Source organism: Rana temporaria, chromosome 1 (assembly GCF_905171775.1).
Source record: "Rana temporaria chromosome 1, aRanTem1.1, whole genome shotgun sequence".
In the NCBI taxonomy this organism is placed as follows: domain Eukaryota; kingdom Metazoa; phylum Chordata; class Amphibia; order Anura; family Ranidae; genus Rana; species Rana temporaria.
Window position 1 is genome coordinate 240,356,445 of NC_053489.1, and position 13,455 is coordinate 240,369,899.

Below are 13,455 nucleotides of genomic sequence, written 5' to 3' on the forward strand. Positions count from 1 at the left end.
CAGTGAAGGGGTTAACCTGTAGGGGGCGCTGCCATTGTGTCGGCGTTAATAGGCGTGTGGCGGTCCTTAAGAGGTTAAGGACCGCCCCATGTACATATACTAAGGCAGGTCGGCCCTTTAGCGCAAAATCATGTAGCTGTATGTGATTTTTTTTTTCACCGACTCTCGGGCGTGCACCGTCGGAACCGCGCTCCTGCTGTGATTGGACACAGATGGAGCCAATCAGCGGGTCACCGCCAGTCACCCTCGATCGTTTTCTGGAGAGACAGACCATCACCCTGTCAGCGAGGGAGAGACAGATCTGTGATTCCTGCTAACCAGAAGCACAAATGTCTCTTCCTCGAGTCAGTCCATCCCCCACACAGTAAGTAAACACACCCAGGGAACACAGTTAACCCTTTGGTTACCTCTGACGTTAACCTCTTCCCTGCTAGTGTCATTTATACAGTCTCAGTGCATTTTTATTCTTTTTTTTTTTACTGATCACTGTATTGGTGTCACTGGTCCCCAAAAAGCGTCAGATATATCGCAGACCTGCTAAAAATCGCTGATTGCCGCCATTGCTAGTAAAAACAATAAAATAAAAATATAAAGTCCCTAAATCTATTCCATAGTTGTAGACATAACTTGCTCAAACCAATCAATATACACTTATTAGGATTTCTTTTACCAATGTAGCAGAATACATATTGGCCTAAACCGATCAAGAATTTTTTATTTTTTTATTTTTTATTTTTTTTTATTATTTATTGGATATGTTTTATAACAGAAAGTAAAAAAAATATTATATTTTTCTTCAAAATTGTTGATCTTTTTTTGTTTATAGCGCAAAAAATTTAAATCGCAGATGTGATTAAATAGTACCAAAAGCAAACCCTATTTGTGGGAAAAGGACATGAATTTTATTTGGGTACAGCATCGTATGCCAGGTTTTAAAGAAACTGCCTGCACACTGACCTTCATTCAGAGAAAAGGTGATCCCCACCAGCTAATCTCCCACAATGGCAAAAAAAAAAAAACGCCCCAAATACCTTTTTATCATAGTCCATATATCACAGTCACGTGACAACTATAGATCCTTCCCTGCCATGCTGTCAAAGCTGGAGGAGAAGCATGCAATTACCTGCTAGATCTGCCTTGCTATATGACACAGTGATCATGTGGGGGGGGGGGCTGGAAAACATGCCAACCTAAGTGCTCTAGCTGCCCCTACAGCTGATAGTCATGTGAGGATGCCAGTGCCGCATTCCTGGACAGGAGGGAGCGCACAGCCTGCACCCCCCCTCCCCTTATAACTCCTCCTTCCTGCCAGTGCAGCTCCTGTGTTCCTGTACGTAACAGCTGGCAGTGACCAGCTTGTTAATACTGAAGTGCTGCAATGGCAGGAAGGAGGAGCTAGAGGGGAGAGAGAACACAGCCCTCATTGCTTCCCTGCTAAATCGGCCCTGCTAGGTGACACAGTGATCACATGGGGCAGCAGGGGGGAGGAGAATATGCCAATCTTAAGTCTGGTCAATATACCTATCGCACATGTTCCTGCCAGATATGGCTCATAAAATGGTGGGTGCTGCAGCAATTACCAGTTGGGTCTTGAAAACATCAAGCAAGCGTACATATTCGCCAGCACACCATGGATCGACAACTTCCGTCCTAAGGTTTCTTTATTGAAAGAGATCACATCACAAAGAAAAAGTAAAATATTTTGGAGCCACACAGGGCCCCTTCGTCAGACATGCCTGATGAAGGGGCCCTGTGTGGCTCCAAAAAGTACTTTTTCTTTGTGAGGTGATCTTTCATTAAAGAAACCTTAGGACGGAAGTTGTCGATCCATGTACGCTATGCCAATCTAAGCACTCTAACACTCTACAGCCACTGAAGTGTTGCGTGGGATGACTTGCAGTACAATTGTGGTGCATCCACACTGAGGGTGGCAACACTTAACTGGAGAATCATCTACTATAAGGTTGCCAACAACAAATGCACCATGAAGAGAAATAGCAGGATCAAACAGGTATTTCAAAAAGTAGAAAACATGAATGATTGCAAGCTTCTGCAAAAAAGGTACACTGCCTATTTTTATAGTTAAATACACTTACAAATAAAACTGTGTTTAATTACACTTTATCTTTGACCACTACTACTGATGTATTTGACTTTTATAAATAAAGAACTTGAGGAGTTTCATTTGAGACTACCTGAGCTGCTGACACTTTGACCAAGATGGTGGCACCCATCAGCAGTCTCTGGACTTTTGAATGTCTACACAAGGAAGGCTTTAACAGGTAAATAATCTGCATTAAATGCACATCTAATCCTTTAGGAAGATTTTTGTTGATATTATTGGGCTAGTAACAGGGTCCCTTTAGGCCTCATTCACATTTTTAGGCCCCCTGTACAAGGGGCTTCTAACCCCTATTTGTCCAATTCCGGTGTTTTATTGTGCCTGCCAGATACAGGTGCAGCATACAACCCCTGCTGTCTGCAACCTGTCAACCTGTATGTCGGTCATACATCCCTGAACACATAGGGCCCTGAATGTGAGTACCACTCAGTACGGTATACAGTCCAGGTGCAGGATATTTCAGTGTGTCATAGTCTTTGACAAGCTGCAGATAGTGGGGCTGGATGCTTCACCTGTGCATCCCGGGGGCACGAAGACGCCAAGATTGGACACACAGGGGCTAGACATTCAGGGCCAGATCCACAGTGAGAGTACGCCGGCGTACTTTCAAATTTCCCGCGTTGTATCTTTAGTTTGAATCCTCAAACCAAGATACAACGGCATCTGGGTTTGATCCGACAGGCGTACGGCTTCGTACGCCTTCGGATCGTAGATGCAATACTTCGGCGTCCGCTGGGTGGAGTTTGCGTCGTTTTCCGCGTCGGGTATGCAAATTGGCTATTTCCGACGATCCACGAACGTACGCGCGGCCGTCGCATTCTCTTACGTCGTCTCTAGTCGGCTGTTTCCGGCGTATAGTTAAAGCTGCTTTTTTGCGGCGTATAGTTAGATTTGCCATGTTAAGTATGGCCGTCGTTCCCGCGTCGAAATTTTAATTTTTTATTTTTTTTGCGCAAGTCGTCCGTAAATCGGGATGGACGTAAGTCACGTCTAAGTTTAAAAAATGACGTCCTTGCGACGTCATTTCGCGAAATGCACGGCGGCAAATTTCGAAACGGAACATGCGCAGTTCATTCGGCGCGGGGACGTGCTTCATTTAAATGAAACACGCCCCCTAATCGCCGATTTGAATTCCGCCACCAGAAATACACTACGCCGTCGTATCTTACGCCGCAAAATCTTTGAGAATTTGAAAGAACGCCAGGTAAGGTACGGCGGCGTAGCGTATCTCTGATACGCTGCGCGGGTGCAGATCTATGTGGATCTGCCCGTCTGTGTGCAAGGGGCGTAATGAGCTTTCATGCATGGGAAGCCAAGTGAAAAATACTAGATACCACTTGTACTAAAATAAATCTGTGTATTGGCGCTGAAAATGCCGACCGCACTGTTAAAGGTAATGTATTCGTCCTTTTGTATTTATTGCATGGATTTTATTCTTTGTTTGTTGTAACATGTTATGAAATGCCAAATCTATTTTGAAATTTTGTATTTCTATATTTAGTCTGGTAAATGTAATATGCTGCATATAAATATTTCATATTTAGCTTTCCAGCCAGCAGGTGGCAAGTGTGAGTCTGGTACTCCTGGGTTTTAGACTGCTGATTTACTGTGATTCTGAGAATAGCGGGATCTTATGGTACAAACACACACAGCTGAATGAGTCATCTGAATGAAAGGGACACCCCCTCCTTCTCTTCCTCCAAGTAGACACCGTGATGTCTAGATGTTCAGTCTGCAGAGCTACTGCTCTGCTGTCTTATTAGACAGCCAAGGACCTATTGTGCGCAACAAATGATGCAAAAGCTCTGTATTACATGTTTGCAAAATAAGAACTTTTTTAATTAGGTAAAATAGTTTATAAACTAGGACGTTTTAATAGAATTTGTCCCTTTTTTTATAGTTTCCCTTTTACATATTTTCAGTGTATTAAGCTATAAATAAAATTGCTTTTACATACCAAAGAATTTGTCATTTAGTACAATTATGATAGATAGATAGATAGATAGATAGATAGATAGATAGATAGATAGATAGATATCTCTATCTATCTATATATTTTATATATATATGTATATATATCATGCACACAATGCTACCTGTGGCATTTCCCTGCTCACAATGAGGTTGTGAAAAGCTATCGTCTATCTACCTGTTCAGCAAGAAAAATGTATGTACAGTTAGTTGTGCTCATACGTTTACATACCCTGGCAGAATTTATGATTTCTTGGCCATTTTCAGAGAATATGACTGATAACACAAAAATGTTTCTTTCACTCATGGTTAGTGTTTGGCTGAAGCCATTAAAGCGGTTGTATACCCGCAATCATTTTTATTTTATTTTTACACCTGAAAGCCAAAAGACATAATGAGCTAGTATGCACCTGCGATTTTATTTGAATTTTTTTTATCAGGACTGCGACATTGCGGCGGACAGATTAGACACTTTTGACACTATTTTGGGACCATTGACATTTATACAGTGATAGGAGCTAAAAATAGCCACTGATTACTATATAAATGCCACTGGCAGGGAAAGGGTTAAACACCTGGGGGCAATCAAGGGGTTAAGTGTGTTCCCTCAGCGTGCGTGGGGATGGGCTACCAATGACATGACAGGTATCACTGCTCCCGATCACTAGGACAGTAGATCCCTGTCATATGTCACTAGGCAGAACAGGGAAATGCTTTGTTTGCATTTCCCCGTTCTGCTTCTCAATGAGATTGAGGGCCGCCAGCAAACGTTGAGTCCGCGGGACCAGCAGTCGCGCTTCCGCTGCGCTTTTGCTCCGGCTATCCTGCTTTTGCAGACTGACATACAGGTACGTCAGTTTGAGCAGGAGTGCCATTCTGCCAACGTATATCGACATGAGCCGGTCGGCAAGCGGTTAATAAAGGAGAGCAGATTTTCCACCCTTCTTACATTTTCCTGATCTATGTCGAAAACCGTTGTTGATTTGGCCACACTAACCATTAGAAAATGGAACGAACACACGAAATTCTACCAGTGTATGGCCAGCTTAAGCCCATAATCTCCAGCAAAGAAAAGCTGAGCGGTGAAGGCCCTGGGTGATTCAGCCTGATTTTTGCCTGGCCATTTCCTCCTGCCTCAGTTTATGTCTAGTACTGTTAAATTCTTCATTTGTTTCATGGTAATATTGCTTATTTGTATGAGAATGAATATCTTCTGCATGTCAGTGTTTGGCGACTGTTTTTTTTTTCATACATTGTGAATGAGTTTTCCACCAAATTAATAATACATAATCTTTTTAAAAGGATGCCTATTTTCTGTTGCATTCATTTGCAATGCAGTATTTTTACAGAAAGTTAAACAGTTGTATTTTTTCTGACATAATGCCTAGATTATTATTATTATTCAGGATTTATATAGCGCCAACAGTTTGCGCAGTGCTTAACAAAATGACGGCAGACAGTACAGTTACATTACAATTTGGTACAAGAGGAATCAGATTAGTTGATTCATTAATCTAATGCAAAGCCTTATGAATAAACACGCTTCCAGTTGTTTTTTCATTAATTCCAATATAACCTCGGCTGTCCTGCAGTAACATTGTTTAGAATTCCTTACAATTGAGAAAGGACTTGCGGTGCAGCAAATCATTGTGATTGCTGACAGCGTGAACATGCAAAATAAATTAGTCTGTTTATGTACAGTTGTGTGAAAAAGTATTTGCCCCCTTCTTGATTTAATTTTTTTATTTTTTTGGCATATTTCTCACACTTGTTTCAGATCATCAAACAAGTTTTAATATTACACGAAGATAACCCGAGTAAATCCAAGATGCAGTTTTTAAATTATAAAATGTTTTAAGGGAAAAAAGCTGTTCAAACCTGCCTGGCCCTATTTAAAAAAGTAATTGCCCCCTCCCATGCTGAATCCATGGGAAAGTTCCAAACTCACTGTTGACCAAAAAGAACACAAAGGCTTAACTCACATTTACCAAAAAACATCTTGATATTATCCACAAGACATTTAGGCAAATATTCTGTGGACTGAGAAGACAAAAATGTAACTTTTTTTGAAGGTGTCTGTCCTGTTATATCTGGCATAAAACTAATACAAAAACATTATTAACAGTCCGACATGGTGGCGGTAGTGTGATGGTCTGAGGATGCTTTGCAGCTTCAGGACCTGGACGACTTGCCATAATTGATGGACCATGAATTCTGAGCTCTACCAGAAAATCCTAAAGGAGAATGTCTGGCCATCAGTTTGTGACCTCAAGTGCACTTGGGTTATGCAGCAGGACAATGATCCGAAATGCAACAGCAACAGCTTCGTCGATTCCAGTGGAGCAGGCAGATGACGGGTCTGTCTCTGCACACTGTGCAGGGACCGACCTGTCGGAGCACCGCTCTCCCCTATGGGGGATCAGATGAAGACGGACTGTAGAGTTCGTTTTCATCCGATTCGCCAGACGGATGGAGGGGGTCTTATGTCAGCAGGCATGTCACCGCTGACATCCGTGGCTCCATAGACATCCACAGAGTGCCCATTCAGGTCCACCTTATAAAACTGACAGGCGGACCTGAACCCGTGTAAAAGGGGGCCAAATGGTTTAAACAAAGCAAATTTTTTTGTTTTGGAGTGGTCTAGTCACAGTCCGTACTTATATCTAATTTGAGATGCTGTATCTTGACCATTCTCAGGCCGTTCAGGCTGGAAACCCCTCCAATGTGGCTGAATTAAAACAATTCTGCAACAAAGAGTGGGCCAAAATTGCTCCACAGCAATGTGAAAGACTCATTGCCAGTTATAGCAAACACTTGATTGCAGTTGTTGCCGCCAAGGGTGGCTCAACCAGTTATTAGGTTTAGGGGTAATTACTTTTTCACACAACTGTATGTGTATAGTCTGTGCAAAGTGCTTATGTAATTTTCTTTGCCTGCAGCTGTGTTTAGGGCCCATTGACATCTTTGTGCTGTGGCAACGTGATGCAATACAGGTTACATGTGCTGTGGTGCCATCCATTTTGAATGGCATGCCAATGCACCAAGGCCACACACATGCTGTGCTCATAGTTTTGTGACGTGTGCGATTTTTGGGACCTCTTGGTGCGTTGGCAGCCCTTCTTTTTCAATGGGCTGCCTTAACACAACACACCACAAAAATGCATGGTTCTCTAGGGCTCATTCACATGTTGCAATAAGGTGCATTAAATGTGCTGGTGTAGTGTCACTGGTACATTGGACATTCCTGCAATGCCATAGTGTGAATGAGTGCCTAAAGTTTATTGTGATTAAACAGTTAACCAATTTTTCCAAACATTGAATGTGTTCGAGGTATTTCTCAGAACTAACTAAACCCCCCACATTAGAGGGAAATGTGTAAATAATAAAGCTTCTTATAGCTCTTCAGCTGTTTGGACAATTAACACTAATGTTAAGAAGCACTTTAGTATAGCTGTGGTAAGAGCTATTAGACTAGTACCAGCATGATCCAGTCCATTGGGATAAGGCTAGAAAAGGCTTGCATAGATCTATAGAGATACATAGTTCTGCCACAGAAATCGGACTTGGCACAGTTGTCATCAACATTCTTTCAATATGTCTCTTCAGTGAAAGGTGGTATCATGATTGAACATTTTTTCTTGTTGCAGTTATGATAATTTTGAACTAAATAAAATGTCAGCCCTTCTGTTACTCCTATATACTCACCTATATGCTTCCTGCTTCGTTTCTTTAGGGTTGACAGCCCAGAATTTCGTTTTATTTTCTTTGCCTGCAGCAGCCCTGGAAGGTGAAATCTGGTATTATTGTCTGACCTTTCAGACATTGCTATACTCTGTGAGCAACAATTATTTTTTGGATTTTACCAGGCAGGTTTTCTTATGGGACCATTCACACTATATAACCTTTTCCAATATGTTCCTGGTTTCAAGAAAGGTTCTCTTGTAGGACATCTTTCATTAGACATAAGTAAAATGCGTTGTAAGCAAGTCACATTTCTTTAGACTAGTGCCGGTAGTACTAGCAATAGCATGTTGTAGTTTTCATGTGGCTTCCTATGCATGAAACGCACAGTAAAGGGTAAAGATGTAATTAGTGCTTAAAGATAATCTGTCGTAAGATCATTCACTGCAACAAAAACCTTCCCATAAGATTATACTGTATGTGCATTAAACATTTTATGCCGGTTATGTACGTGTGTATTGTAAAAGTTTCCGATGTGTAGACATCCAAAAGCCCAGAGACTACAGCTGGGTGCTGCCATTCTAGATTTGATTTCAGCATCCTGAGCAGACTCGGAGCTGTCAATAGAAGTGACACTGTAGTAGTCGTCCACTCCTGCCCCAGCAGCTACATAGGGCAGTCACAGTACATGTTGACATTCATGGTTCCCTCAATGAAGTGCAGCTCCCCAGTGCCGGCAGCACCAGACCATGACACTCCCACCACCATGCTTGACTGTAGGCAAGACACGCTTTGTACTCATCACCTGGTTGCCGCCACACACGCTTGGCACCATCTGAACCAAATACGTTTATCTTGACAAATTACAACTAAATACAACATAATTAAAAGAAAAGAAAACACTAAACGTTTGCCTTTTAAAATGGTTGCTTTTTCTGTGCTTTTACCTGCAGCCATTTAATTTGACAGGGTCTCTTTAACCCAAAGTAATTGATTGCTCTGCTCTATTTGGCTGCCCATTTATATTTTCTAGGAGTTCTTGGGATTGATGGCCTTCACAGTTCATATACTGTACATACTGGCCAAGTAAAACAGCTGTGAATCCTGTGTGTCCTAAATATTTTTGTTTTAGCACTTGATGTTAGAATGCAGAAAAAATCCATCCATTCTTCTTCTAATCTTTTAACACTGTTTCTTTCCCTGCAGCTCACATTGCAGAGCACACAGTGCAGAGTGGCTTTCTTTGAAGAACTGTAATCCATTACCTGTCACTTGTAGGCATCCCAAATTCTCCACGGACATCAAGCGAGGGTCACAAACACAAAGCGGACACATCAATGCAACTGTGACAAGGGACAGCTATGAATATGGTTGAACTGTCTTTTTTTTTTTAATATTTTTATCATCTTTATTCAAACCAAACCCGTGCTGTGTTCCTTTTGCCATATATCAACTATTATCTCTCAGAGGTACAGTGTGATCTGATAAATACAATGTTTTTACTTGTAATATCTGGTTTGTGTGATGGGAGAAGTACAGATGAAAGACATTTTTTTGGCACCTGCAAAGCTATAAAAGGTTTTTTTTGTACATAGAGGATGATCTTAGAAAGTGCCAATACAGATAATCCTTTGCAAAACTTGGCTGAGACAGCAAGACACCTGGACATCAACGGCTATCAACAATTTTTTGCGGTTCTTTATAATCGCCTTTTTACAACGCACACACACAATCTATGTGGCTCTTTTAGGACTCAACCATACTGCCCTTCTTTTAGTACATCTGCAGTGCCGAACCCCTGACAGTGCTATGGCGGTTGTCATCACTAAATAAGTGCTGGTACTAGTGGCATTTTGGTAGCTGTCAAATGGTAATAAGTTGCAATTATTAATAAGTTACAATAAGCCTGCATCTGCTGGAAGAAGTTATGTAATCTATACTTTGTTTACATATTTTAACCTTCTGAATACCTTTTCTGTTACTATAACAGAAAACATTACCTTTTATGGATTATTTGCACCAAAGGTCTTAATTCTGGGGTTCAGAAAATGTTCTTCAAAAGGAAATCCTGAGGATACCTCTGTTAGTAGACATGTAAAGCCCCTTACACACGGGGTGGGCTCCGTTGGAGTCTGCCTGCTCAGCGGGGCATCTGTCCACTGATCCCTGCTGAGCAGGCGGTCTGTGTCCGCTCCACTTATGCAGAGCAGACACAGCCTGCTCTGCTCTATGGGTGGTCAGATGTAAATGGACCACCTGTCCATTCACACCCAACTGCCATTCGATCTAATCCGCCAGACGTCTGTTTTTAGCGGACAGGATCGGATGTCTGCAGGTGTCAATGGACATATGTCCATTGACACCAGCCGCTCCAAAGAGGAGACTGAAGAGGCCGATCGCATCTGCGCGTGTGAAAGGGCCCAACGTTTTTTTGTTTTTTTTTAGGATCTCTCCTCGCTCCACAATCTGTACGTTGTATTGACACTACATAAGGCAATTTTGGAAGAAAGGAATGCTAGCGCAGAAACGGTGGAAATCGGGAAACTCACGTTCTGTGCATGTTGCTTGCACCACGTTCAAAACGCATTGCAGTTGCGATCTGCAGCAGGTGTCAGTGTTAACTTAATGACACCCCAAATGCAGGTCACAAACACAGTGCATTTGCCTGCACCAGATTGTATGGTACAGTAGTACCATGCAATCCGCATCCTGTGGGTTTTATAAAGCGGTGCATGCACTGCTTTTGGTGCAGTCCAGCAGGATTTCTGCCCATTCAAATTAATGGGCTGAGATCTCTCTGCACCCGGATCACATGAGAACAACAAGTTTGTGTGCGATTCATGGTGTAAACTGGCTCTTAAAGCAGGAGTTCATCCATACATTTTTTAACCTTAGATTCCTGCTCATTTTGTCTAGGGGAATCGGCTAGTTGTTTTAAAATCGAAGCTGTACTTACCGTTGTAGAGAGCGATCTTCTCCGTCGCTTCTGGGTATGGGTCTTCGGGAGCGGGCGTTCCTATTTTGATTGACAGTCTTCCGACAGGCTTCTGACGGTCACATCTATCGCGTCACGAGTAGCCGAAAGAAGCCGAACGTCGGTGCGGCTCTATACTGCGCCTGCGCACCCACGTTCGGCTACTTTCGGAAAATCGTGACGCGATGGATGCGACCGTCGGAAGCCTGTCGGAAAACTGTCAATCAAAATAGGAACGCCCAGTCCCGCAGCCCATACCCGGAAGCGGCGGAGAAGATCGCTCTCTACAACGGTAAGTACAGCTTCGATTTTAAAACAACTAGCCGATTCCCCTAGACAAAATGAGCAGGAATCTAAGGTTAAAAAATGTTAGTTCCGGGTGAACCTCCACATTAAACTGGGAACTTACTAATATGAGAAACTGCAATTTTAGACTTTTTTTATGTCCTATGATAAATATCAGGATCAGGTTTGAGATTCTTGATATTACATGGTCTTATTTTTACTTATTTTATTTATAGACAATCAATAAGTAATGTTATTTTCAACATAATATTATGTAGAATTTTGTTAAAGACTGTAGTTAAAAGTGAATATAAATGTGATTATGGTTGACCCACGTTAATTTAGTTTTCTGTGGTGATTGGGTAGTGCTCTTTGAACATTTGACTATGAATAACCTCCTTTGATTGCTCAGACATCTTCTGCTTCTTCCCAGAAATAAAGGTTTACCAGATTGCCATATGGGTGGGCTTCCAACTGGCATTGAATGGAGGAGGTGGATTTTCACAGGGGGCATAACTACATACCAGGTGCCTTACCCTTTTTTTTTTTATTTACCTGAAGCTAAATTAATAGTATAGTTCTCATGTAAATATATTATGCTGGTCGCCACACCAGTCAACAATTCCTAGTTTGACTATCTAGGACCTGGAAACATTCTTGGTTTTGATGCACACTATTATTATTTTTTGTAATGCATAACTTGTATTTTAAGTTTACAGTAACTGTTGATGTATTCTTATATTTAGCTTTACAATGTGTTCCTGGACCAAGTAATGAGATGTAAGATGAAGCTGACCTTCACTACCTGTTACCTTTCATTGTGTCCTGGCTATAACTATTGATTCTTTTTATTTGCAAACTCCTGTTTATACGGCTTCCTCTCTAGCTTTTACACACTTGGCATGAGAAGCATTTTCTAAATCTGTGACATTGCAAGTGAGGTGGGGGACTGAGGGGAGAAAGGAGGGAGTTGTTTGAAGAGAGAATGCTGCCATGAAAATTGTACTGACCTAATTCAGTTTGCGCTGATGGATTTTAAAAATAAGACTGCAGTATTTTTTTATGTATATTTTATATACGGTATATCCTATGTCTTCCTTCCAGTCTAAAGGTTATTGGACTGTGTTGGGAGTGTTTTCAGTATTGTTTTGTTAAAACAAAAAAGTGTTGGTTTTAATAAAAAAAAAAAAAAAAAAATCTGTTTGATTTTATTAACTGATATACAGAAATGGGTACATATAGAAAACGTGTGTGCAACTAAGACCACAATAGGCTTTAGGCATAAGATATGGGAGATTTGAAGCGAGCATTCATGAAACAAATCAACCGGTAAGCTATGTAAAGTGCTGTTTATGTGAAAAACAAATTGGTTTCTGAATCAACACATGAACATAAATATATTCCTCCACAACAAGATTATACTATAATATGTAATTATTCTGCAATAAATTGCTTTAAATTTTCCCATTTTGTATGTTTATTTTACCACCAACTCATAAAATAGGCTTTGTTTAAAGATCCAGTACACCTAAATTACAACTTTAGATATGAGTTGAAATTGACATGAATAAATGTACAACTTTTATCTCTAACAGGTGACTTTTTGCATTGTAGACTACAGCAGCGGTTCTCAACCCTGTCCTCAAGTACTCTCAACATGCCATGTTTTGGGAATTTATTTTAGATAAAATAGCTTTCCTAAATACCAAGCCATTGACTCTGATTTAAAGCACCTGCGCAAGATGAAGGAAAACCTGCAAACATGGCCTGTTAGGGGTATTGGAGTGCAAGGTTGAGAACCTGTGGACTACAGGACCCTTGGGTCAGCAATAGACTGTTTAAATCTTGGCTGGCTCAGCAGGGACTACCTATGAGCTGGCTGAATGTATCCTAATCGATCAATCGTCTTGGGTGCAACCAATCTGCTGGATTTTACGTAAGATTATCTGTATGGGCATGCTATAGCTGCTAACAATAATCACTTGTGTTCTCCCATCAGGAGAATACAATTGCTCGACAGGAGGAAAGACATTTTCTTCATCTATGGCCAGCTATAGAATTGGCAGTTTGATTGTAGGATCAAAAGACCAGCAGGTATTCTACAACTTCTCAGTGAATGTTTTTAAAGTCCTTTTCCCGATTCCAACATGGCAGCATACTAGTGATAGAGCTTTGGCTCTTGACCACTCATTCAGGACCAGTGGATAGCATAAAAAGGGAGTAGTTAGCCCCCCCCCCCCAGAGTTGATCAAATACCAGAAAAAGAAAGCTCTATTTGTGGGAAGAAAATTATAAAAATGTTGTTTGGGTACAGTGTTACAGTGTTACACTTTAACAAGTGGTTAAAGAAGTACCTTTCCATAATTGCTTATTTTACATCATCTAATAAGCCTTTTGTCGTTCTAACTGGAAATCATCAAGG

General features: G+C 41.2%; 1 protein-coding gene across 2 annotated transcripts in view; it reads left to right on the top strand.

Moving 5' to 3' along the window:
• Positions 1-9,351, top strand: part of NF2 (neurofibromin 2) — a 158,955-nt gene extending 149,604 nt beyond the window's left edge. For both annotated transcript variants that reach the window (XM_040351958.1, XM_040351957.1), the window contains one exon: positions 8,981-9,351. Coding sequence is in view for 1 of the 2 variants with exons in the window: in XM_040351957.1 (XP_040207891.1) it covers positions 8,981-9,031 (51 nt within the window). In the remaining variant the exon portion in view is untranslated. The remainder of the gene's footprint in view (positions 1-8,980) is intronic.
• Positions 9,352-13,455: the final 4,104 nt, after the last annotated feature.